We start from the raw sequence: 22,626 nt of genomic DNA on the forward strand, positions 1-22,626 counted from the left end.
AGAGCAAAGGGGCCCCGCGGGGCCTCCCGTAGCCCCAGCTCAGTTCTCGTGGCCTGGCGGCGGCGGGTCACGGCGGAGGGCGCGGAGTCCCCGCGGCGGCCGTGCGGCCCTGCCGAGCTCTGGGCGATCGGAGCTGTCGCTTGGGCCGGGCCTGGTGGGACAGACGGAGCTGCGCGGCGGGCCTGAGGCGCGGCGCTCGGCAACGGACCTCCGGAGGGCCCTTCTGTTGTGTGTACATGACCTTTGCCTAAGGTACAGATGTGTTTTTAACTGGTGACGATGCAAGGGTGGGATGTAGATGGTGTCCTGAGTCTTGAGAGGGACATGAAACTTGGATATTCCAGGTGATGTAAAAAGAAAAAAGGTACAACTCCATTCTTCAGGACAGTGCCTTTCAGCGCGTTCAGGAGTGAGCACAGGAACAACAGCCTTTCTTATCTGTCAGTTAATGCTCTAGAATCTTCAAAGAAACATATCTTCAGATGACTTGTTATAAACTAGGCTTTACTTTCTTGTACTTGCTGTAGTTATTGAATCACAGTTCGTCACGTGGAGGACAGCATGCAAGTGTAGAGGTGTTGCACATACCATTGGTGTACAAAAGTTGTGTGCACACCACTTGCTTCTTTGGAGGTGTGTGTTATCTCTGTGGCAGTGACTTCACTAGCTGTCAGTTTTCTCATGGTCGTGCTAACGAAGGCTGATATGGTCAAGCTGGTAACCATGTTGTGCTCTGCTGGAAACCCATCTGTTATAAAAAAAAAAGTTAGACCTGGAGTGGTATCTGTGGGAAAACAGAGAAGGAGGTTATATTTTGAACTGAGAAAAGCTGCTTAATTTCTTCTTCCACCTTCCAAAAATTTTCAAGAAGGAGTTTAGTTAATTCAGCATAATGCACTCAAATCCTGTAAATTGTTAACCTCTAGTGTGACTTTTAAAATGTGATTAGGACAACGTGTTCTTTTTAATTCTGCATTAGTGCATGCTCATGTTGGGCTCCATGGCAAGGTTTTGGTAGCAAGGGGCTGCAGGGGTGGCTTCCGTGAGAAGATGCAAGAAGCTGCCCCGTATCGGATGGAGCCTGCTCCATCTGGCTCCAAGATGGACCTGCCACTCGCCAAAGCTGAGCCAGTCAGCGATGGCCGTAGTGCCTCTGTGATAACATATTTAAGGAAGAGTAGAAAATGTTGCGCAACAGGAGCTGGGAGAGAGGAGTGAGAAAATGTGAGAGAATCAGCCCTGCAGACAACAAGGACAGTGAAGAAGGAGAGGGAAGAGGGGGTCCAGCCACCAAAGCAGAGATTCTCCTGCAGCCCGTGGAGAGGAGTGTGGTGAGGCAAGTTGTCCACCTGAAGCCCATGGAGGTCCACAGTGGAGCAGGTGGGTGTACCCTGGAGGAAGCTGCAGCCTATGGAGAGCCTGCACTGGAGCAGGTCTTCTGACAGGACATGTGGCCCCGTGGGGGATCCACACTGAAGTAGTCAGTTCCTGAAAGAACCTGTACCCTGTGGAAAGAAGCCACACTAGAGAGGTTTGTGAAGGACTGACCCTATGCTAGAGCAGGCGAAGAGTGTGAGGAGGGAGGAGTGGTATGATGGAACTGACTGCAACCCCTGTTGCCTGTCCCCCTGTGCTCCTCAGGGAGGAGGTAGAAGAGTTGGGAGTGAAGTTGAGCCTAGGAGGAAGTGCTGGGAGGGAGGTGTTTGTAGTTTTGATTTTCTTTCTTTCTATCCTACTCTGATATTTATTTGCAATAAGTTAAATTAATCTTCCCCAAGTCAAGTGTTTCAGATGATATCTGGTGAAAGATCTCCCTATCCTTATCTCATCAACCCACAAGCTTTTCCTCTGACTCTCTTCCCCCCATCTTGCTGAGTAGCAGCAGTGAGAGGGCGGCAGGGTGGGTGTCTGGTGAACCACCACAATTCCAGAATAGACAGAGCTGTGTAGTGCATCCATGTAGATTTTTTTCCCTTCTGAGTGAATGGTTCTGGGTGAAATGATAATGTTAAAAGATGAGTTTTTGAAACAAGTTTGTTAGCATCAGAAGTGGACAATTCAGCAGTTCTCATTTGAAGTGCAGTAGTCATCTGTTGAATCAGCTACGTGGATGTATTATTTGCTTAGGCTGAAGATGTTTAATACTAATAAGTCCATTGTGGTGGTGGCAAACCACTGTTTGTTTCTTCACTCTAAACCATTCCTGGTCAAAGGTAAATTTATTCATTATGCAGTTAACCCTAGTTTCATTTGGGTTAAAAGCTTAGGCAAAGGAATCACCAAGCAAGGTGGTCGGATAGGGTTATTTAAAATTCCTGAACCTCTGATAAATAATGAAGTTGAAGAGATAGATTTAGAAATGATTGTCATGCAGAGCCAGAAGACATCCAGCCGTCTGTGGCTGCCCTTTCCTGTGGGATCCTTGCCTGCAGATCGTTGGTTCTGTGTGGTGTTTCTGGTTGGATTCATGAACTGGGGGTGATGGTAGACTGGAGAGGCTGACAACTGAGTTTCCTTTGCAGTGCTGGGTGTTATTGTGAGAGGATGGTGGCAGTGACAGAGACTGCCATGGTACCATGTACCTCAGGAGAGGATTTCTGAACTGGTAACCTGAGTTCAGATCAGTCCTTGTTGATGGCAGTTTGTCTTCCCATGCCCTTAAATGGCTTTACTGCCAGTTCTGTGTAGCTGCATTCTCTGCTTTTACCTTTGTAAATAAATCAAATACTGGTATTGCCCAAACAGCTTTCTTCAGGTGTTTCACTGTGCAATGACTGAAAACCTGGGGTGCTCTTGGGAACAGCTGTTTTTTAATATCTAGATAGTTTTTTAGCTTTCTAAGATCAATAATAGAATCTGTGATCATCTTTTCCTGTTTCTTATTGATTCCTAGAAAACACTGTGCTTTTGCAAGTTGACCAGGAAAGCATAGGTCAACGTTTTTGGGAGAGAGACTGCCACCTGAGAAAGCTGTGGTCCTGACCTTGAAGCCAAAACAATGAAAGGGTGAGCCAGGAATTACAGGAAAGAGCGTTTGGCCTGTTCAGGACATACAGCGGTACAGATGTGTTAAACAGTGGAATTACAACAAAAAAACAACCCCTCTGGTGACAGGCTGAGATGGCACATCAAAATGCAGGAGTGTCATATTCCGGTCTTCTCCTGTATGTCTTCCTCTAAAGTGTCACAGGGTGCTGCAGGGTCTGGAGACCGAGAGAAGCGTCACAGGGCTGGAAGGAGGTGAGTGGAAACATCAAGAAGTGTGAAGACAGCCTCCGCACAGGTAGTGTCCGTTTCTTCAGATAACTGAGAATGTCTAAGAAAAATCTAGCCTCTTTTTAGGAAGCTTTTGTTGCTCCTGTCAAAGATGCTCTTTGCAGCTGGCTGTGCTGTGACTGGTTGTTAATGGTGCTACTGTGGGTTGGACGATCTATTTGCGGTACCTTTTGGCTGATGAGAAAATACTGAGCCATATGCTAATCTCTTGCTCTTCTCTGGAAGCGTTTGCAGTGCAGTTTATCCTTTCTGTTTCTTAGACAAATTGTAACTCATCCTCCTGGACAATGGGGAGATAAACTGTGTGAGCTGAGCTACATGTAAAACCTGACCAAGGAAGTGAGATGCTGTAGGCTCTGCTGTGGGTCAGGCAAGTCACTAGTTGCAGGTACTTGCCAGACACACAAAGAAAATGCCGTTCACGGTTGGCACTCACTGTATTGTTGTATATAACATAAGAGTGATGTGACGCTGCAGTCTGCTTTAGTTGTATGGGGCAAATCCAGAAATAATTTTAACGTTAACTAAAATTCCTCCATATGTTCAGTCTGAAAACACTCTCAGAGCAGAGAGTGCACACCCTCCATGTTTCAAAATGACAAAAGTTGCTGAAGGTGTCAAAGAAAGTTAAGGCTTCCATTTCTTCCTGTCACCCTTCTGCTGTCTTGCTGACTTATTAAAAAACAACGTAACTGATAGCAGAAAAGGTTTCTAAAATAACGCTTGTATCATTGAGTCCTATCTAAATTTGTTTGTATTTCAGGCTTCAGGGGAGCTTTTTACGAGATGCAATTATTTCAGGAACAATGGTTCAGTGTATATAATACAAGTCTATTATAATGTTTTCTACAATGTGATTTAAGCTAACAGGCAAACAGTTATTATTTTGGCACATTCAAGTTTTGTCTAGATGCTAAGGGATTCCTGCAGGCTTGGTACCTAGATTGTCAGATACATTTACAGATTGTTGGGAATGGGCTTTGAGGTACAAGTAATAAAATGCCCTTCGTTTTTCTGATGAGGAAAGGCAAATACATAGTCTAAAGTTTTCAGTAGTGTATTTTTATGTGAGACTTCTTCTGATATTGTTCTACTGAATGGTATAGTTGAGGCACCTTTTGTTGTTGGTTTTAGTAACACAAAATTAATTACTTTGCAAACTTTTTAAAAGCTTCTTTATGGGGAACCTGAGGTTACATTTGATTTTTCCTGTTTGACTATGTATGTTTGAGTTCTTGACGTTGGCTCAGAATTGCAGTATAATCTAAACTGTATCCTTTAGTATTGGACATAGCAATAACATTTTAAATAGGTCATTATTCAGACTTGTGATTTTTCACACTATTTTATAGTGAGTTGACTTTTTTTTTAACGAAGTGAGAGAAAAGTTTTTGATTCTGCAGTAGTTTCAGTATAAATGTATTTAAGGCATCTTGCTGCAGCTTAACTATTAGAGCAGAGGGATTTGAGGGAGAAAGGGGCTGTAAGTCTACATAGTATCATCTATGCTATTCATTCAAGAAATAGAAAGAAACCAAATGGAGAAATTATTACTGTTACAAGTAGTGGAAGCACGTGCTAACAAAACGTGAATTCCTATGAAAAAATCTCTGGTGTCCCTTCTCCTGCTACCTGCCTGGTGGACCATACGGCAGCATAAATGCCTCATTCATAGCTGTGAGTGCGAACTGGGCAGCTGGTTTTGGTTTGGTGTTTTGTGTTGTTTAAGAGAATAAGGAAATTAATTATGACTCTGTGAGAAGTAGCCCTTATTAATTTGGCTTCTTCTGTAACCAGACACCAACTCCAAGAAAAAATGTTGGAATCCAGTGTCTTATCTCCTCTGTTACATTTGGTTGGAGTTGACAGGGGGACTCTGAGGTTAATAGCTAATGGGAAATTAATAAACAGGCTATGTAAATGTAAATTGTTGGTGTTTTTTCCTAGAATTTCAAAACACTTGCACATGACCTTCCAAATTGGGTATCTTTAATCCTGATGCTTTCTTAACATGGAAGACATAGTTTAAGAAATTTAAGTCTTATCTTCCTCCACATATATGAGGAATATTTTACGATGTGCCACCATGAATGTCCAATTACGTGATCAAGCTCCTCTGCACAGCCCTGAGGGAGCTTGGAGAGCCAATGGCAGGAGGTGGATCTCAAACAGTACTTGAGGGGCTGCTCCCAAACCATCCCTGGAGCCAGCCCATCACAGGCCCCTCTCCACAGGCCCACGGGAGCACAAGGGCAGAGGGTGGAACCCAAATCAAGGATCCTGAGGAAGGAGCGCCCTGTCCAGGCCCCTGCCAGGGCAGTGCCAGCAGAGCCTCTGCCCAGTGTCCCCTCCTGACCCATCAGGAGTCGCAGAGTGGCTCTGTCAGTCTGAAGGGGTTGTTGCCCACCTCTGGGACACGTGGGCTGCAGGGAAAACCAGTTTGGGATCCCACGGGACTTACTGCAGGATGTCTAGGCAAAGAACCAAAAGTGAGGCGGAGGAGGCATTTACAAGATTTACAAGGATTTGAGGAGAAATTAGTGTGGAAATACAGAGGTAGGGGGATGAGAAGGGTCGGTTGCATGTAGGTGGTTGGCTGGTCAGTGTCTTGCCTGGCCATGCCCCATACCTGGTTGGCACCACCTGTCCTGATCCTTGTTAAATTCCTTCCTGGCTCCGTCCTGGGTGAGAGCTCCCTGGTGGGTCTGAGAGCAGCCACGGGGTCCCTTTGTGCTAGAGGCATTGTCTGGAGCAAGAGCGGCTGTGCAAGTGTCTGATGGCCAGCAAAGGTCAACCTGGGTGAGCCAGTGCTGTGGCCTGGGAGTAGAGGCATAGCTTTATATGCGTTTACCTCTCTGGATAGAGGTGGCATCTGAATATTTAAGAGCTCTCAACTGATTTTTCTTTTATGAATCTATGTAATTGCTGTTGAATTCACATGTGAATTCACATGAATTCACATGCCCATGGTAAGGAGTTCTGTAGCTTTACTGCGTTACGTGAAGGAGTATTTCTTTGGTTCTGACCCTGCTGGTTTGATTTCTTAGGCCTTAGTCCAGGGACAGGCAGAACAGTTGTTTTCCAGTCAGGATTTCATGGGTGTTTTTTCATTGCTCACTGTTAAAATTTTCCTAGCTCTATTTGTATTTATAGTAAAACTGTTTGTAGCTAAACAATTTGGTATAGTTTCTTTTTACTTGTGGTCATTTGATTATAACACTAAGCTGTTCCCTTTCCCACTGCTCCCCAAAAGGCCTCTGGGCTTGATGTCTGCCTCCCCTGAGTCTCGCTGACGGGACCTGAATGAGTGAATATTTCACCTAACATTCCCCAGGTCCCCAGGCTGTGAACTGGAGCTGGCTGTGAGCCTCACCAAGGCTGCAGAGACTGGCTGCTGGAACCACTCGCTGCTCAGCTCAGATCATCTCTGTCCTTCATCTGAACAGGCTCTGCACACTGTGTGGTGGGATGTCACCTGCTGGAAATGGATCATTTGGCAGGGGAACGATGGGGGTTCAGAGGTGTCTTATAGACAGCTGTTGTGAAAGGTGTGATACCACTGAAGCAGGAGGGGAAGACAGACTGAGTGTGCACATCCAGAAATACACCACTCATGTATTTTGATACTGACTTAGGTTACTAAATACATGCAACACATCTGAAGTAGCTGGGATCTCGCCGAATGTGGTATGTGGAGAGTAGGCAGTATATACGATTCACATCTAGTTTTATAATTTTCAGTTGATCTTTTACAAAATCTAAACTTCACTGTGGGGTCTGCGTTTGTTCATTCTGGTTCAAGAACTTCAGCCTTTGTGGTGTAATAAAAAATAAGGAAGGGGGTTAGCAAAACCTCCCCCTTGGACTTCTGGAGGGTGGACTTTAGCCTGTCCAGAACGCTGGTTGGGAGAGTACCTTGGGAGATAATCCTGTGGGGCAAAGGGGTCCAGGAAAGCTGGACGTTCTTCAAGAAGGAAATCCTAAAGGCCCAGGAGCAGGCTGTCCCCATGAGGCGCAAAATTAAAGAGTGGGGAAAATGGCTGGCTGTGGGAGAGTTCTTAGAAATTAGTGGTCATCCTGTGAGCACCCCAAGCTCTGGGCAGCTGTTGAAATAGGCCTCTGACAATAGTCCAGGCCCTTGACAACAGCTGCCCAGAGCTTGGGGTGCTCACAGGATGACCATTAATTTCTAAGAATTCTCCCACAGCTGGCCTGGATGAACAAAGAGCTCTTGATGGGAATTAAGGAAAAAAGGAGGGTTTACCACCTTTGCATGAGGGGACAGGCAACTCAGGAGGAGTACAGAGATCTTGTTAGGTTATACAGAGAAAAAAATTAGGAAGGCAGAAGCCCAGCTGGAGCTCAACCTGGCCATTAATATAAAGGACAGCAAAAAAAAGTTTATATAAATATGTGAACAAAAAGAGAGTCAGGGAGAATGTCCATCCCTTACTGGATGCAGGGGGACACATTGCGACCAAGGACGAGGAGAAGGCTGAGATAATTAATGCCTTCTTTGCCTCTGTCTTTAATTGTCAGACCAGCTACCCCCAGGGTATTCAGACTCCTGGGCTGGAAGATAAGGATGGTGAGCAGAACAAATCCCCTGTAATCCAGGAGGAAGTAGTTAATGATTTGCTTATGCACGTGGACACGCATAAGTCTATGGGGCTGGATAGAATTCACCCAAGCGTACTTAGGGAGCTGGCGGGAGAGCTCACCAAGCCTCTCTCCATTATCTATCAACAATCCTGGTCAACAGGAGAAGTACCAGATGACTGGAGTGTGGCCGATGTGACAGCCATCTACAAGAAGGGCCGGAAGGAAGACCTGGGAAACTATAGGCCTGTCAGCCTGACCTCAGTACCGGGAAAGATCATGGAGAGGATCATCTTGGGAGAGCTCTCACAGCAAGTGCAGGGCAGGCAAGGGATCAGGGCTACCCAGCATGGGTTTATGAAAGGGAGGTCCTCCTTAACCAACTTGATCTCTTTCTGTGACCATGTGACCTGCTTTCTCGATGAGGGGAATGCTGTGGACGTTGTCTACCTGGACTTTGGTAAGGCCTTTGACACCGTCCCCCACGGTGTTCTCCTGGAGAAACTGGAAAATCATGGCATAGACAAGTGTACCCTTCACTGGATAAAAAACTGGCTGGATGGCCATGCCCAGTGAGTTGTGATTAATGGGGCGAAATCCGGTTGGCGACCGGTCACCAGTGATGTCCCTCAGGGCTCAGTTTTGGGGCCAGTCTTGTTTAATATCTTTATTGATGATCTAGATAAGGGGATTGAGTGCACCCTCAGTAAGTCTGCAGATGACAGCAAACTAGGTGGGAGTGTTAATCTGCTTGAGGGTCAGAAGGCTCTACAGAGGGATCTGGACAGACTGAATCAATGGGCCAAGGCCAATGGGATGAGGTTTAATAAGGCCAAGTGCGGGGTCCTGCATTTCGGTCACAACAACCCCAGGCAACACTACAGGCACCAGAGGATGGTCATCCCACCAGTCACAAGGATGGATGAAGGGATAAATAGGAAGAATCAACATATCAACTAATGGCTAAAAGACAGGTGTAAACGGCAGGACTTTGGATTCTTTGATCACAGACTGATCTCCAGGTCACCAGGCATGCTAGCAGCAGGTGGGGGAGGCCTAACCCAAAGGGGAAAAAGGATATTGGGAGAAGAATTAGCAGGGCTCATTGAGAGAGCTTTAAACTAGATTTGAAGAGGGACGGAGTTGGAACCAGGGTTACTAAAGTGGTGCCCAGGAATAGCATGCCAGGGCTAGTAGGTAAAGGTGCCAGCAAGGCCTTGCAGCCTGTTGCAGCAGTTATGTGGGAAAGAAAGACACGTGACAGTGAAGACATGAGGAGTAGTGATAAGATGGTAACTGTAGAAATGTCTGCACGTGGACAGGTGGAAATTAGTGCTTGCCCTCCCAGAAAAATAGTGGGACGATTAGCCCAGCTGAAGTGCATCCACATGAATGCACACAGCATGGGCAACAAACAAGAGGAGATGGAGGCCATTGTACAGCAAGAAAACTATGATCTGGTTGCCATCACAGAAATGTGGTAGGAGGACTCTCATAACTGGAGTGCTGTGATTGATGGCTACCAACTTTTCAGAAGGGACAGGCAAGGAAAGAGAGGTGGTGGGGTGGCCCTTTGTGTTAAGAGCAATATTGTATGCCTAGAACTCAGCAATACACATGATGACAGTGTTGAGTGTCTATGGATAAGAATCAAGGGGAAGACCAATAAGGCAGACATTGTGGTGGGAGTTTGTTATAGACCCCCAAACCAGGATATAAAGGCTGATGAAATATTCTATAAAGAGCTGGCAGAGGCCTCACGATCACTCTTCCTTGTACTCATGGGGGACTTCAACTTCCCAGATATCTGCTGGAAATATAACACAGCAGAGAGGCAACAGTGTTGGAGATTCTTGGAGTGCATGGAAGACAACTTCCTAATGCGGCTGGTGAGGGAACTGACTAGGGAAAATGCCCTACTGGACCTGCTGAGTTGGAGATTCTTGGAGTGCATGGAAGACAACTTCCTAATGCGGCTGGTGAGGGAACTGACTAGGGAAAATGCCCTACTGGACCTGCTGATAGTTAACTCAGAAGGTCTTGTGGGGGATGTAAACGTTGGAGGTCATCTTGGACAGAGTGATCATGAAATGATACAATTTTCAATTCTTGCTGAAGCAAGGCGGGGGGCCAGCAAAACTGCCGCCGTGGACTTCCAAAGGGCAGACTTTGGCCACTTCAGGAGCATGGTTGAAAGCATCCGTTGGGAGACAGTCCTGAAGGGCAAAGGTGTCCAGGAAGGCTGGTTGTACTTAAGGAGGCACTCTTAAAAGCCCAAATCCCAAAAAACAAGCAGGAAGGGAAGAAGACCAGCCTGGCTAAATAGAGAGCTTTGGCTGGAGCTCAGGAACAAAAAGAAGGTTTATGATCTTTGGAAAAGGGACCTGGCAGGCAAGGCAAAATACCAGGAAGTGGTGAAGATATGCAGGGGGAAAATTAGAAGGGCCAAGGCTCAAGCTGAGCTCATCTTGGCCACTACACTTAAGAATAACAAAATGGGTTTTTTTGGGTACATAAACAGTAAAAGGAAGATTAGGAATAATGTGGGCCCTCTGATGAATGGGACGGGCACCCTAGTGGTGGAAGACACAGAGGAAGCAGAGTTGCTGAATGCCTTCTTTTCTTCAGTCTTCACTGCTAAGACTGCCCCTCATGAATCTCTGGCCTTGGAGGCAAGGAGGAGGGTATGGAGAGAGGAAGTTTTTCCTCTAGTAGAGGAGGACCAGGTTCAGGACCACTTGGCCAAACTGGACATTCATAAGTCCATGGGCCCAGATAGGATGCACCCGTGAGGGCTGAGAGAGCTGGCAGATGTTATCTCTGGGCCACTCTCTATCATCTTTGAAAAGTCATGGAGGACAGGAGAGGTGCCTAAAGACTGAAGAAAGGCCAACATCACTCCAGTCCTCAAAGAGGGCAAGGAGGAGGACCCTGGGAACTACAGACCACTGTACCTTCCACTACCTGGGAAGGTAATGGAGAGACTCATTCTAGATGTCATCTCCAAACAAGTTGAAGAGTGGGGGGGTTATTGGAAGCAGGCAACATGGGTTTACCAAGGGTAAATCATGCTTGACCAATCTGATAGCCTTCTATGATGCTATAACGGGTTGGTTAGATGAGGGGAGGGCAGCAGATGTCATCTACCTTGACTTCAGCAAGGCTTTTGACACTGTATCCCATAGCATCCTCATTGGGAAACTAAGGAAGTGTGGGCTGGATGAGGGGACAGTGAGGTGGATTGAGAACTGGCTGTGTGACAGGACCCAAAGGGTAATGATTAATGGAGCAGGTTCAAGCTGGAGGCCTGTGACCAGTGGTGTCCCCCAGGGGTCAATACTTGGTCCAGTGCTGTTCAACATATTCATCAGTGACCTGGACGAGGGGACAGAGTGTATCCTCAGCAAGTTTGCTGATGATACCAAACTGGGAGGGCTGGCTGACACCCCGGAGGGCCGTGCTGCCATCCAGCGAGACCTGGACAGGCTGGAGAGCTGGGCAAGGAAGAACCTCATAAGGTTCAAGAGGGAAAAGTGTAGGGTCCTGCACCTGGGGAAGAAGAATGTCAGGCACCAATGCGGGTTAGGCGCCAACCAGCTGGAGACAAGTTCCAAAGAGAAAGATCTGGGGATCCTGGTAGACAGCAAAATGACAATGAGCAAGCAGTGTGCTCTTGTGGCCAGGAAGGCCAATGGAATCCTGGGCTGCATAGGGAAGAGTGTGGCTAGTAGGTCGAGGGAAGTCATTCTCCCCCTCTACTCTGCACTGGTGAGGCCACAACTGGAATACTGCATCCAGTTCTGGGCTCCCCAATTCAAGAGGGACAGGGAACTACTGGAAAGAGACCAGTGAAGGGCAACAAAGATGATTCAAGGGTTGGCGCATCTGTCTTATGAAGAAAGGCTGAGAGAGCTGGGACTCTTTAGTCTGGAGAAGAGAGAGGCTGAGGGGAGACGTTATCAATGCTTACAAGTATCTCAAGGTGGGTTGAAGAAGGAGGGAGCCATAGTCTTTTCAATGGTTGCCAGTGAGAGGACAAGGGGCAACAGGCACAAGTTGGAACATAAGAGGTTCCACTCAAATATGAGAAAAAACTTCTTTACGGTAAGGGTGACAGAGCCCTGGAACAGCCAGCCCAGGGCGGTGGTGGAGTCACCATCCCTGGAGGTATATAAGAAACGTGTAGACATGGCTCTTCAGGGCATGCTCTAGTGCCCGAGATTATTGGTTTGTGGGTGGGTGTGATATGGTGGGGTGTTGTGTTTTGTGGGGTTTTCTTGTTTGTTTGGGGTTTTTTTGTTTGGGGGTTTTTTTTTTGAGGTTGGACTCATGATCTCAGATGTCCCTTCCAACCATGGTGATTCTGTGAAAAGTTAATATCAAATCAAATTACTATTATTTGAAGCAAAACTGGGGTCTCGCTTGTTTCAGGTGCACGAAGGATGCGATCACTTCTGGTGACTGTAAGCAAGAACTTTCTCTGAATTCTGAAATCCCAGATCATTGGTCAATACAACAGCTCTTGCCTGTTTTCTCTGGTTCAGATGCATATTGCTTCCTGGGCAGAAATACCTTGGACCATCCCTGTAACCCGTCTTCCTTTCTGGAGTCCAGCTCAGTCTTTTTACTGATGTGAAATCCTGTCCTTATGTTGTTTGACATTTTCCACCTCCAGTCTTCTCTGGGCATTGATTTGAATGGGCTATTACATAGCTTTCTGGAGCACATCACCTCCTGGGATTGGCTTGATAGAGGCAATGTATGAGCTCTCAAGTATTTTATATGTTCTACAGTGCTTCTCCTAAAAGGACCTAAAGCAGTGCATAGACTGGGAACTGCTTGGGTGCTTGTGAAGAGCTTACTTGTGGCAGCCCTTGAAGCTGGAGTAGTCTCTGCTGGGTCCTGTGTTTTCTGCAGTGAAGGTACTGGTAGAACAATTTTGTTCTTCGTTGCAGGTGGGGCACTGCACAGCGCTCCCTCTCAGCTGCCTTTGTAGGTGGTGGTGATGGTGGTTCAGCACTGCTGCATTTTGGAGTCACTGTAGTTAATTTCATGGTGTCCTCCAGCTCTGGTCCTTCGGGAAAGGAGATCCCTTGCCTCTCCTGGTGTAGTGGATGCCTGGCATTGTCCAGCTGGTGCACTATCGCATTGTACGCTGTGTGGATCAGCCCTGTGTACAGCCGTACCACTGTCAGATGGTTTCCTGGATCTGCCGCTCCTTACTGGGGCATGAAGTGAAAAGAAAGTCTATCAACATCCAGGCCCCCCAAAAGCACACAGAGGTTATAGTGATGGGACTCTGAATGGAGTGAGAGTTTATTTGCTACTTTGGGAACTAGATCCTGTATTTTAGTCCCGTAAAGCCCAGGACAGAGTTATCTCTGGTGTAACACCTCACCCATCTCAGAGGTGGGCAAAAGAAGATAAATGAAGAACTGTTTGGCAGCCCCCTTCCAGCTTTCCAGAGATGCCGGGCTGAGGGGGGAGCTTTCCTCACAGTGGAGGTCATCCCTGCACCATGCTCGCTGGAACAAGGGCAGGCAGGAATTCCACCAGGTGTCCCTGACCAGCCGGGGCAGGCAGGGAGGCAGCAGCACTACCTGGCCTCTGCCATGTCCTGCTGAGACCTGTGGCTCTTGTCGCAGGCTCCCCATCTTCCTTCTGTCCGGCTGCCTGAGGTCAGTGAGTTTCAGGGTCTGCTCTGTTGTTCCTCCCCCTTCCAACAGCCTCCAAGAAGCATTTCCTCACTTTGCCTTGTATTGCACTTCTCTTGGACAAAATACGTAGAAATAAAAACTGCAGTTCCAATGTTTGTCTTGTTTAGTGTTTTTCTGTTAGAAAATGTCATCTTATTTTTACTGTCAAATGTGCATTGCTAGTGAAAGAGAAATAAAATCACCTATTATCTGTACTCCTATTTCTTATTTAAAAAAAAGCAGCAAACTCGAATTCTTCTGTTTTATACATAACTTCATTTACAGACGTAAGGGAGACCATGACACAGGACTTAATTAAATCTCATTACGGTGCTTATTTCAGGCATTCAGGCATCATAGCCTTAGTTCTGCCAAACTAGGGAATTTTTGATGCTGCCATTAAGCCTGGATTCTCACCATTGCTGGAAGCCATGAAGTGTATTTATTTCTTCTTTTTGAAATACACAGGAACCAATTACAGTTGGAGGCAACAGATTTTTGGCAACAGAGGTTTTGGCTTTTCAGTGTTCAGGTACAGCTGTGGTCCTTTGCAAGCACACATCCTTTGGAGAGGGCCAAGGTTCTCTGTTCAGTGGGCTGGGTGGTGAGATCTTTCTCCAGAGAAGGAGGAAGAGGTGGTTGGTGAATGTCATGTGCCTGAAGAAGAGGTGGTGGTGTGTGGCTGGGGAACAGTGGCTCCTCTTGCATTAGCCCCATCCTGGCAGGGGCTGTTTCATGAGAGATTTTGTGACCTAATGGTTTTAGTCTTTGTGCTTTCGTGTTAGTTTGCCATGTCGTCTGGCATGTATTCAGATCTCTTCACCTACCAATTCCCTTAATTTTATGTAGCCCAATGTTAGTCCAAGGGCAACAAAAGCCATAACTTTGAGCTTTGTCCTGTTTGTCCAGGTTCCTCCTAAAACACTTCAGAAGTCTACAAATCAGACAATGGTAGCTGTTCATCACACAGTAGTGATCTTAGTAGCTTCAAGACAAGCTAAAAACAAAGAGTATCTAGGTCTAAGGCCTTCCTACGCGATAGCTCCATGTAGTCTCCTGCCCCTGACAAAGCAAAAAGCCCATCCCTTTCATAGCTGTTGGAGTGTTTTTAAGTCCAACATAGCCCAAGCTGTGGGCCTAAAAGAAAAGGGGGGCCCAGCTTTGCACCCTCACTGGATTGAGACCCCAGCCCCTGTTCAGCTCTGGCTCCTCCTGCTCTGCCAGCAGATGGTGGGACTGGGGAACCTCGGTCAGCCCCAGCCTGAGCTGCCCCTGGGGCACCGGGACTCACGGGTGCAGAGGGGGAGCAGGTGGGTTATTGCAGGGAGCAGGGGCACACAGACCCTGTGTTAACGTTGTTTCCTCATCAGAAACCTAGTCTCGTGCTGCTGGCAGAATAACTCTGGAACTAGTTCAAAAGAAGTATATTCTTTACAAAAGAGGAACAAGAACCCTTCTGCTTTCCTGTGACATGGTCATGGTAGCAGTCCAAGGTGGGGGAGGTCTGCAGGTGTTCTTTCCTCATTTGAGTTGAGTTGCAGCCAGAAGCCCATGGATGTTTCTGCTTCTACAGCTGCCTGCTATGTACCCAGAAGTGTGTAAATCCATCAGTGATCTTCTGTGTCTGGCTTGGCTCTCTGACCCGTCCTGGCAGGGTCTTACAGCAGCCTGTGCCTCAGAGGTGGCAGTGGCTGCTCTGGCTGGTCCCCTGTGGGAACGCAGGGCATGGAGCTTCGAGCTCTGCAGGGAAGGAGCCTTTGTGGACATGTGCTCCTGTCCCTCTGTGCCTGCTGTCTTGGGAGCTGCTCTTCGCAAACCCAGTTTTGCTTTTTCTGCTGATCCTTCCAAGGAAATAGTTAACCTATGTTTATCCAAGTGAACAAAATTGCAAGTAATTAACAGTCTGCATCAACAGCTATACCTGTTTTAGAATCACAGAATCATATGAGGTTGGAAGGGACCTCTGGGGGTCATCTAGTCCAACCTGTGGGCGTTGTCTTGTTGAGTAGTGTGTCATTTTGTCAAAAACTCCCCATAACTTCCTTATAGACCAAGAATGCTCATAAGGAATAGCAGGGACAGAGGTGGCTCTTAATGTTGGCAAACTTTTATATCTTATTACCGTTTTATTTATGTTGTGGGAAAAACAGAGCACTTCCAGTGAAGTGAATTCCACTACAGTGAATAAGAAAACTTTGATTAGTTAAAGGGGGCAGTTTGAGATAAGAACTGACCACTTGTTCCAGTGCAGACGCTCCCTTCATTCCCATTAACTCTCTTTTCTGCATTTCTGTGTTAAAGCAGATACTTGGGTGGCAGTTCTGCGCAGTAGCTGAGAAACTGCAGAAAGTCCTTTGCAGAAGTACATGAGATGAGAGTAAAAGTCCAGACTTTTTTGGTGGGAGGCTATCTAATAATGTGAGCGATTTATCAAAGGTTGCAGTAGATTATTCACAATTAGATTTTTTCAAAAAACAGGATTAGATTAAATGTTTTACTCAAGAGTGTTTTAGTTTGGACAGGTGCTATGGAGGTGTAATGACCTGTGTTATTCAGTCTACAGCAGAGCTGTAGCTCTGGTGCTGAGGTGGCTGTTACTCAAGCTCAGCCCTGTGGCAGAACCTGAGTTTTCTTCCTCCTGCTCCTCAGGATTGCTGGCTTTGGTACAGTGCCGGTGGGGCAGTGGTAAATTACGGTCAGCCTTTGTTCATAGGTCTTTCAGCTGTCATCTTTCATTTTTAAACCCATTTCCACTGTAGTCTGAATAGGACTTTGGCCATTTTTAATATTATCGTTTCTTCTGTTTTGTTTTACAGGATCATGGATTTTCCAGGACACTTTGAGCAAATCTTCCAGCAGCTCAACTACCAGAGGCTTCATGGCCAGCTCTGTGACTGTGTCATCGTGGTGGGGAACAGGCATTTCAAAGCCCATCGCTCTGTTTTGGCAGCATGTAGCACACACTTCCGAGCCCTGTTTACTGTAGCAGAAGGGGACCAGACTATGAACATGATTCAGCTGGACAGCGAAGTAGTGACAGCTGAAGCCTTTGCAGCTCTGATAGACATGATGTATACATCCACACTAATGCTGGGGGAGAGCAACGTTATGGATGTCTTGCTGGCTGCTTCTCACTTGCATTTGAACTCTGTTGTTAAAGCTTGCAAACACTACCTTACCACCAGGACACTGCCGATGTCTCCACCGAGTGATAGAGTTCAAGAGCAAAACGCACGCATGCAGAGGTCCTTCATGCTCCAGCAGCTTGGCCTAAGCATTGTGAGCTCTGCCTTAAATTCCACTCCGAGCACAGAGGAGCAACCAAATGCCATGAGCTCCTCAATGAGAAGTAACATTGAGCAGCGCACTACTTTTCCCATCCGTCGCCTCCACAAACGTAAGCAGTCTTCTGAAGATCGGGCCAGACAGCGCATCAGGCCCACCATGGATGAGTCTGTTTCTGACGTGGCTGCAGAGAGTGGGCAGTCAGTAGTTCATTCACGAGAAGATTTCTTCTCACCAGATTCGCTGAAGATTGTGGACAACTCTAAGGCCGATGCTGTTGCTGATAACCAGGAGGATAATACTATGATGTTTGATCAGTCTTTCAGTGCTCAGGAAGATGCTCAAGTGCCCAGCCAGTCTGACAACAGTGGAGGAAACATCTCACAGATGTCCATGGCATCCCAGGCAACGCAGGTGGAAACCAGCTTTGACCAGGAGGCTGCTTCTGAGAAGAACAACTTCCCATGTGAGAATCCAGAGGTCAGTCTAAACGAAAAAGAGCACATGAGGGTGGTGGTGAAGTCTGAGCCTTTAAGTTCCCCAGAGCCTCAAGATGAGGTGAGCGATGTTACCTCCCAAGCAGAGGGCAGCGAATCTGTAGAAGTGGAAGGAGGAGTAGTGAGTGCAGAGAAGATAGAACTGAGTCCCGAGAGCAGCGATCGTAGCTTTTCGGACCCACAGTCAAGCACTGATAGGGTGGGAGACATCCATATTATGGAGGTGTCCAATAACCTGGAACACAAGTCCACTTTCAGTATCTCAAATTTTCTAAATAAAACCAGAGGTGGTGGCTTCGGTGCTAGTCAAAACAGCGATGACAACATTCCAAACACCACCAGTGACTGCAGAATGGACAGTGATGCCTCTTACCTGATGAGTCCAGAGTCGGGGCCTGCTGGTGGCCACTCATCTGCCACTGTTTCACACGTCGAGAATCCGTTTACCGAGCCAGCAGACTCTCATTTTGTGAGACCAATGCAGGACGTGATGGGTCTCCCCTGCGTGCAGACTTCTGGGTACCGGGCGGCGGAGCAGTTCGGCATGGATTTTCCACGGTCGGGCTTGGGCTTGCACTCTCTGTCAAGGGCGATGATGGGCTCAGTAAGAGGTGGGGCTAGCAGCTTTCCTGGCTACCGCCGCATCGCCCCCAAAATGCCTGTGGTCACCTCTGTCAGGAGCTCCCAGCTGCAGGACAACTCATCCAGTTCCCAGCTGATCATGAACGGGACCACTTCCTTTGAGAACGGGCATCCGTCGCAGCCTGGCCCCCCGCAGCTGACCAGGGCATCCGCAGACGTCCTCTCCAAGTGCAAGAAGGCCTTATCTGAGCACAACGTCTTGGTTGTGGAAGGAGCACGCAAATATGCCTGCAAGATCTGCTGCAAGACCTTTCTGACCCTGACGGACTGCAAGAAGCACATCCGCGTGCACACGGGGGAGAAGCCCTATGCTTGCCTCAAGTGTGGCAAGCGGTTCAGCCAGTCCAGCCACCTCTACAAACACTCCAAGACGACCTGCCTGCGGTGGCAGAGCAGCAATCTGCCCAGCACTTTGCTCTAACCTTCTCCGCCCGGCGCCAGGAAGAGATGTCCGGCTCCTGGAAGCGCCGCAGGGACACGAACACTATTTTCTTCAAGGCTGCTCTTACTGGTGAGCGAACACTTAACGTGTGATGGTGCCACACACACAAAAGTCTTGGTTCTGTCGATTGGGGATATTACTGTACCTACCTCACAGGGGCGCGGTGAGGCGTAGCGAGCTGCGAGCTCGTCGAGCCGTGCTGCGGGCGCGTGAGGCGTTACTGTGACGGGCGGTCAGCCTGGGCGATGGGGATATGATCCCCAAAGCCAAGCAGTTCCTTTGCAGGGCAGAGGGGTGAGAGCGTAGTTATCTCATGAAGTAGCATGTTTCCAGAGTGAGAAACTGAAGTGCAAATTTCCTCTTTTTTTTTTTTTTCCTAAAATATTTTGTAAAAGTGACAGCATTTAAATAAATGACCTGTAAAACAAGTTTCCGCGTTATGTGTGGACAGTAGTGCAAGAGCAGTTTGCCGTGACTAACGCAGACTGCCTATCTTTAAAAGAGAAAAACACCTTTGGATGCACCTGTCTGACATAATGCTTTAAAATATGCTAATTATAAAAATAGTTCTAGGGTTATGAATGTATGTTTGGCTGTTTTGTAGTAAAGGACACTGTGTAATGAAGGTGCTTAAATTAACTCCGAGGCAAGTAACTTTTGGACTGCCAGATGTATATATACTTTGAATACGGCAAGATCTGGATGTTTGACTGATTTTTTCCATAGAAACTTGTATTAAGTGGTAAGTGAAGTACTGTTTCTTGTTCGTGCTATTCTTAGCAGTATTTTAACCAATTTGTATCTCCTATGTTAAAATTCTATATACACAGAAGTCTGAAAAGAGCTTGTCTTTGTCTGCTTTGTTATTTTGAAGGAGAGAGATAATTTGTGATGGCTTTTTTTTTACTGTATAAGTCTTTTGCTGTTTCCAGATGCTGATAGTCAATCTGATCCCTGTTATTGTGTGAGCATATTGTCCTTTTCTGGCACTTTTATCTTCAGGCTTTAATTTCCTCCGCTGCACACTTACTTTCTACTTAGTGCTGTGGGTTGTTCCTCAGATCGAACCAGCCTGGAACGATCCTCACTTGCCATGTTTATTTACATCTCTCTATAAAGACTAGTTATCAAATGCAGTCCTTCCACTTAAAGTAGTGTCATAAATGTACTTTTCCACATAAATTTAAAAAATCTAGCATAAATTTAATTTAAAAAAAGAGCACTGTACACTTTGTGTAGCAGAAATTCAGTCATCCTTACTCCTCAAGTGAATCATGTAAATCTTGTTTTAATTTCCTCTTCTTTGACACCATTGTAACTAATACTGTCGGCAGTCTCTTTTTTCCTTTGTTAAAGAGGCACATGAACTAACTGCTGGTGCTCAGCATATTAGGTTTCTAAATACAATTTCGGAGCACTTCTGCTGATAAGTGTTGCTCTGCTGTGAGGAGCTGAGTCAGGGCTATAGCGCATCCGTTCTGTTCCAGGGAGAGAGAGAGATTTGCATTTCCTGCTATTTAAGTCACAGGGCACAGTCACTCCCTTAATATAAAAAAAAATAAATTGCAAACCTTCCTTTCTTTATTTTATTTTGTATCACAAACGAATTTGCTGTGATATTCAGCAGTTTTGTGGAGTTTGTGCTGCCTAACAGTAGTGCTGTAGCTGGTGTGGCAGGATGAATTATGGGAAGTGTTGAAGCACAGGAACCACACCGTGGCTGTCAGACCAAAGGAGACACCTTCTGTGCTTGGCTCTATGTGAAACAGTAGTCGCTAATGAAGAAATTTGTCTTCATCTCTAATTATGTTGCTCCGCATTGGAAAAAAAACTCAAAAAGCCAAATGTCTGTCAATGTGTCATTTGCATCTTGAGCATCCAAGGTAAACAGGAATGTGGAAACATAGTGAATGATTGAATCAATTCCTTTAAAATGCTAAGATTTTGTTATAGGATTTATTTAATAGTCCTATTTCTGGCTCTTGATTTTATAAGCATTAAGGAAGTGTGCTGCATTTTTTTAAGCATTAGGATATATGCCACATTTTGTTTTATAATAATTTTGATATCAGGGGACTAACAGCATTGAGCTATACTAAAAAATCTCACTGAAACATCAATAAAATGCAGTATTTTGTACTTTAATATTTTCTTGTGTTGCCTTATTAGATTATTTAATCTTCTTTGCATTTCTAGTGTTTTGTTTTAAAAATAGGGGTTTTTTTACATTTTCTATCTGTTTCCTAGAGCACATCTGAATTCCTTGAACTCTTAAAACGTGTAGGAATAAAGCATCTATGTGAGTAAGGAGATTAGAGTAATTAAGAACTAATATGAGCAGATAAACACATTTAACTGTACTTTTGATCTTTTTTTTATAAAAAATTTAATGTCCTTGTGAAACATCAGACCTTGTGCAGGAGGACTTCTGTCCTCTTTCTTTAAGGAAAAACAATCCACTTGGAGTGTTTTTGGAAGCAGCAGCTTTGAGTGTTGCTGCTGGCTGCGGTGGCGGGTCGGGAGGAGCGCACCGCAGACCCAGGGCCGGTGCTGCCCAAGACTCTCCTCGTCTTCCAGTATCAAGCAATATCTCGGAACGGTTCCTCCGCGTCCTTCTCCCTGGCCCCGGAAGAAGAGCATCGCATCCCAGGGCCTGGTAACGTCGTCAGAGAGCTTGTCGCCCGGACTTTTTTTCTAGATTTAACTCTGCAAATGCTACAGTGAGATCTCACGTAAAGGTGTCGGTGTGTTAGTATTATGGAACATCGGAAAATAAAACCTACATTTTTGTGCTGCTGTGTCTGACTTGATTTACTTGTTTGTGTTACCCTGGTGTTTTTGCCAACAGCGTGTAATGCGTTGGCTCAACAAGTGGTTCTTGTGCGTGGGCTGGTAGGGCTTTTTGTGTCTCCAGACCTCTTGGCAGCGCTGAATAATCTCATGGAAATGGAATGCCCATGTCAAAACTAACAGGTTTCAACAGTTTTACAGACCAGCCAAGTAACCTCATGGACTTGTGCCTATTTAACACAGCCAAGGTTTTCACACTAAAGTAAATCCTTCTGATTTCTGTTGTGTCAGTTGGGAACTTTCCAGCCAGTTGAGATGCTCAGAAGCCCACTCCCTTCTGGTTTCCACCACAGCTACAAACCTCTCCTCAGTCAGCAGCAGTCTCATTAGAAACTTCCCAACACTTTTTGCTTCTGATGGGCAGGGAAACAGTAATCAGCAGGGCTTGTAAATCAAAACGTATTGATAAACATGTCAGATACTCTCTGAGGCATGAAGCGAAGGTCTTCCCTTAACTAGCCAGCATCAATAACTAATTAATGAACATCTTCCAATAGCTATTATTGCTGTTAGAGTATGGTTCATTTAACATCAAGAGAAATTCAAGCAGAGAATTCAGCATGAAGAACACTTGCCATGGGACAGAAAGAGAAGAACAGCGCGTACTAGATGAACTTCACTTCCCAAGAACAGGCTTTTCTCTGTGTTTCAGCTCTCTCTGCGCCAGGCTCAGGACACTGCCAGGTGCTGCCCTCCCCTCTCAGCTCTTGAGTGCTTTGGATGCAACACCCTGCTCAGCATTTTTATGGGGTAAGAGTTGGAGAAAACAGTACACTGCTTCTTTCAGAGGTGCGGGCTTGTGTGTTTCCTTTTACCCCTGCCAGAAACCTTCCCATGCTGTACAATAACAAGCAGCAAATTGAGCAGCCCAGGCACGTTGTGGCCAGTTTTGTCCTGGGCGTCCCTCCAAGGCTGTTCTTCCTCTGTCCGGGTGCAGCCCCCGCTGCCTCCCGCCTCTGCCAGCCCTGGCCAGGCTCACCCCTCGCTGCTGGCTCTGCCACGACGCGCTGGGGGGAGAGCGGCGATGCCAGGCGCTGGGCCCCTCCGGGGGTCTGGCTGGGCTGCGGGAGGAGGCGTGAGGCTCTTCCTTCTCCCGGCTGGGGGGTGCCGAGGGCCCCGGCCCGCAGCGCAGCGGTGCAGGGCTGTTGGCTGCGCTGCTGGGTGCACCCAGCGAGAGCCTCAGCTGCGGATGAGACACCTTTTGTTCTGAAAAGCCCCGTTGGGTGTTTTCCTTTGCTGTGTAGTGACATTTTCAGAACTGCTCACATGTGCAGGAGACTGGGAAAAGTGCTGGTCTGGACCGTGAAGCTGCGGCCATGGCTCCCAACCAGGGAAGACT

At 46.8% G+C, this 22,626-nt stretch overlaps 1 protein-coding gene across 3 annotated transcripts; it reads left to right on the forward strand.

The window, feature by feature from the left end:
- Positions 1-160: 160 nt before the first annotated feature.
- ZBTB5 (zinc finger and BTB domain containing 5) lies at positions 161-21,233 on the forward strand. 3 transcript variants are annotated; one of them, XR_001414169.1, is made up of 4 exons: positions 1,258-1,380; positions 2,894-3,240; positions 16,388-18,506; positions 19,042-21,233. XR_001414169.1 is itself a non-coding variant. In XM_014962573.1 (3 exons), the coding sequence occupies exons 2-3, from the start codon at positions 3,134-3,136 to the stop codon at positions 18,414-18,416; spliced, it is 2,136 nt and encodes a 711-aa protein (XP_014818059.1). In that variant the 5' UTR covers positions 1,258-1,380; positions 2,894-3,133; the 3' UTR covers positions 18,417-21,233. The 3 variants fall into 3 exon arrangements, 2 of the variants coding, with proteins under 2 accessions (XP_014818060.1, XP_014818059.1); XM_014962573.1 differs by having other exon boundaries at positions 16,388-21,233; XM_014962574.1 differs by lacking the exons at positions 1,258-1,380; positions 2,894-3,240 and adding an exon at positions 161-252 and having other exon boundaries at positions 16,388-21,233.
- The last annotated feature ends 1,393 nt before the right edge of the window (positions 21,234-22,626 follow it).

The sequence above is a fragment of the Calidris pugnax genome, unplaced genomic scaffold, assembly GCF_001431845.1.
Source record: "Calidris pugnax isolate Ruff unplaced genomic scaffold, ASM143184v1 scaffold499, whole genome shotgun sequence".
Lineage (NCBI taxonomy): Eukaryota > Metazoa > Chordata > Aves > Charadriiformes > Scolopacidae > Calidris > Calidris pugnax.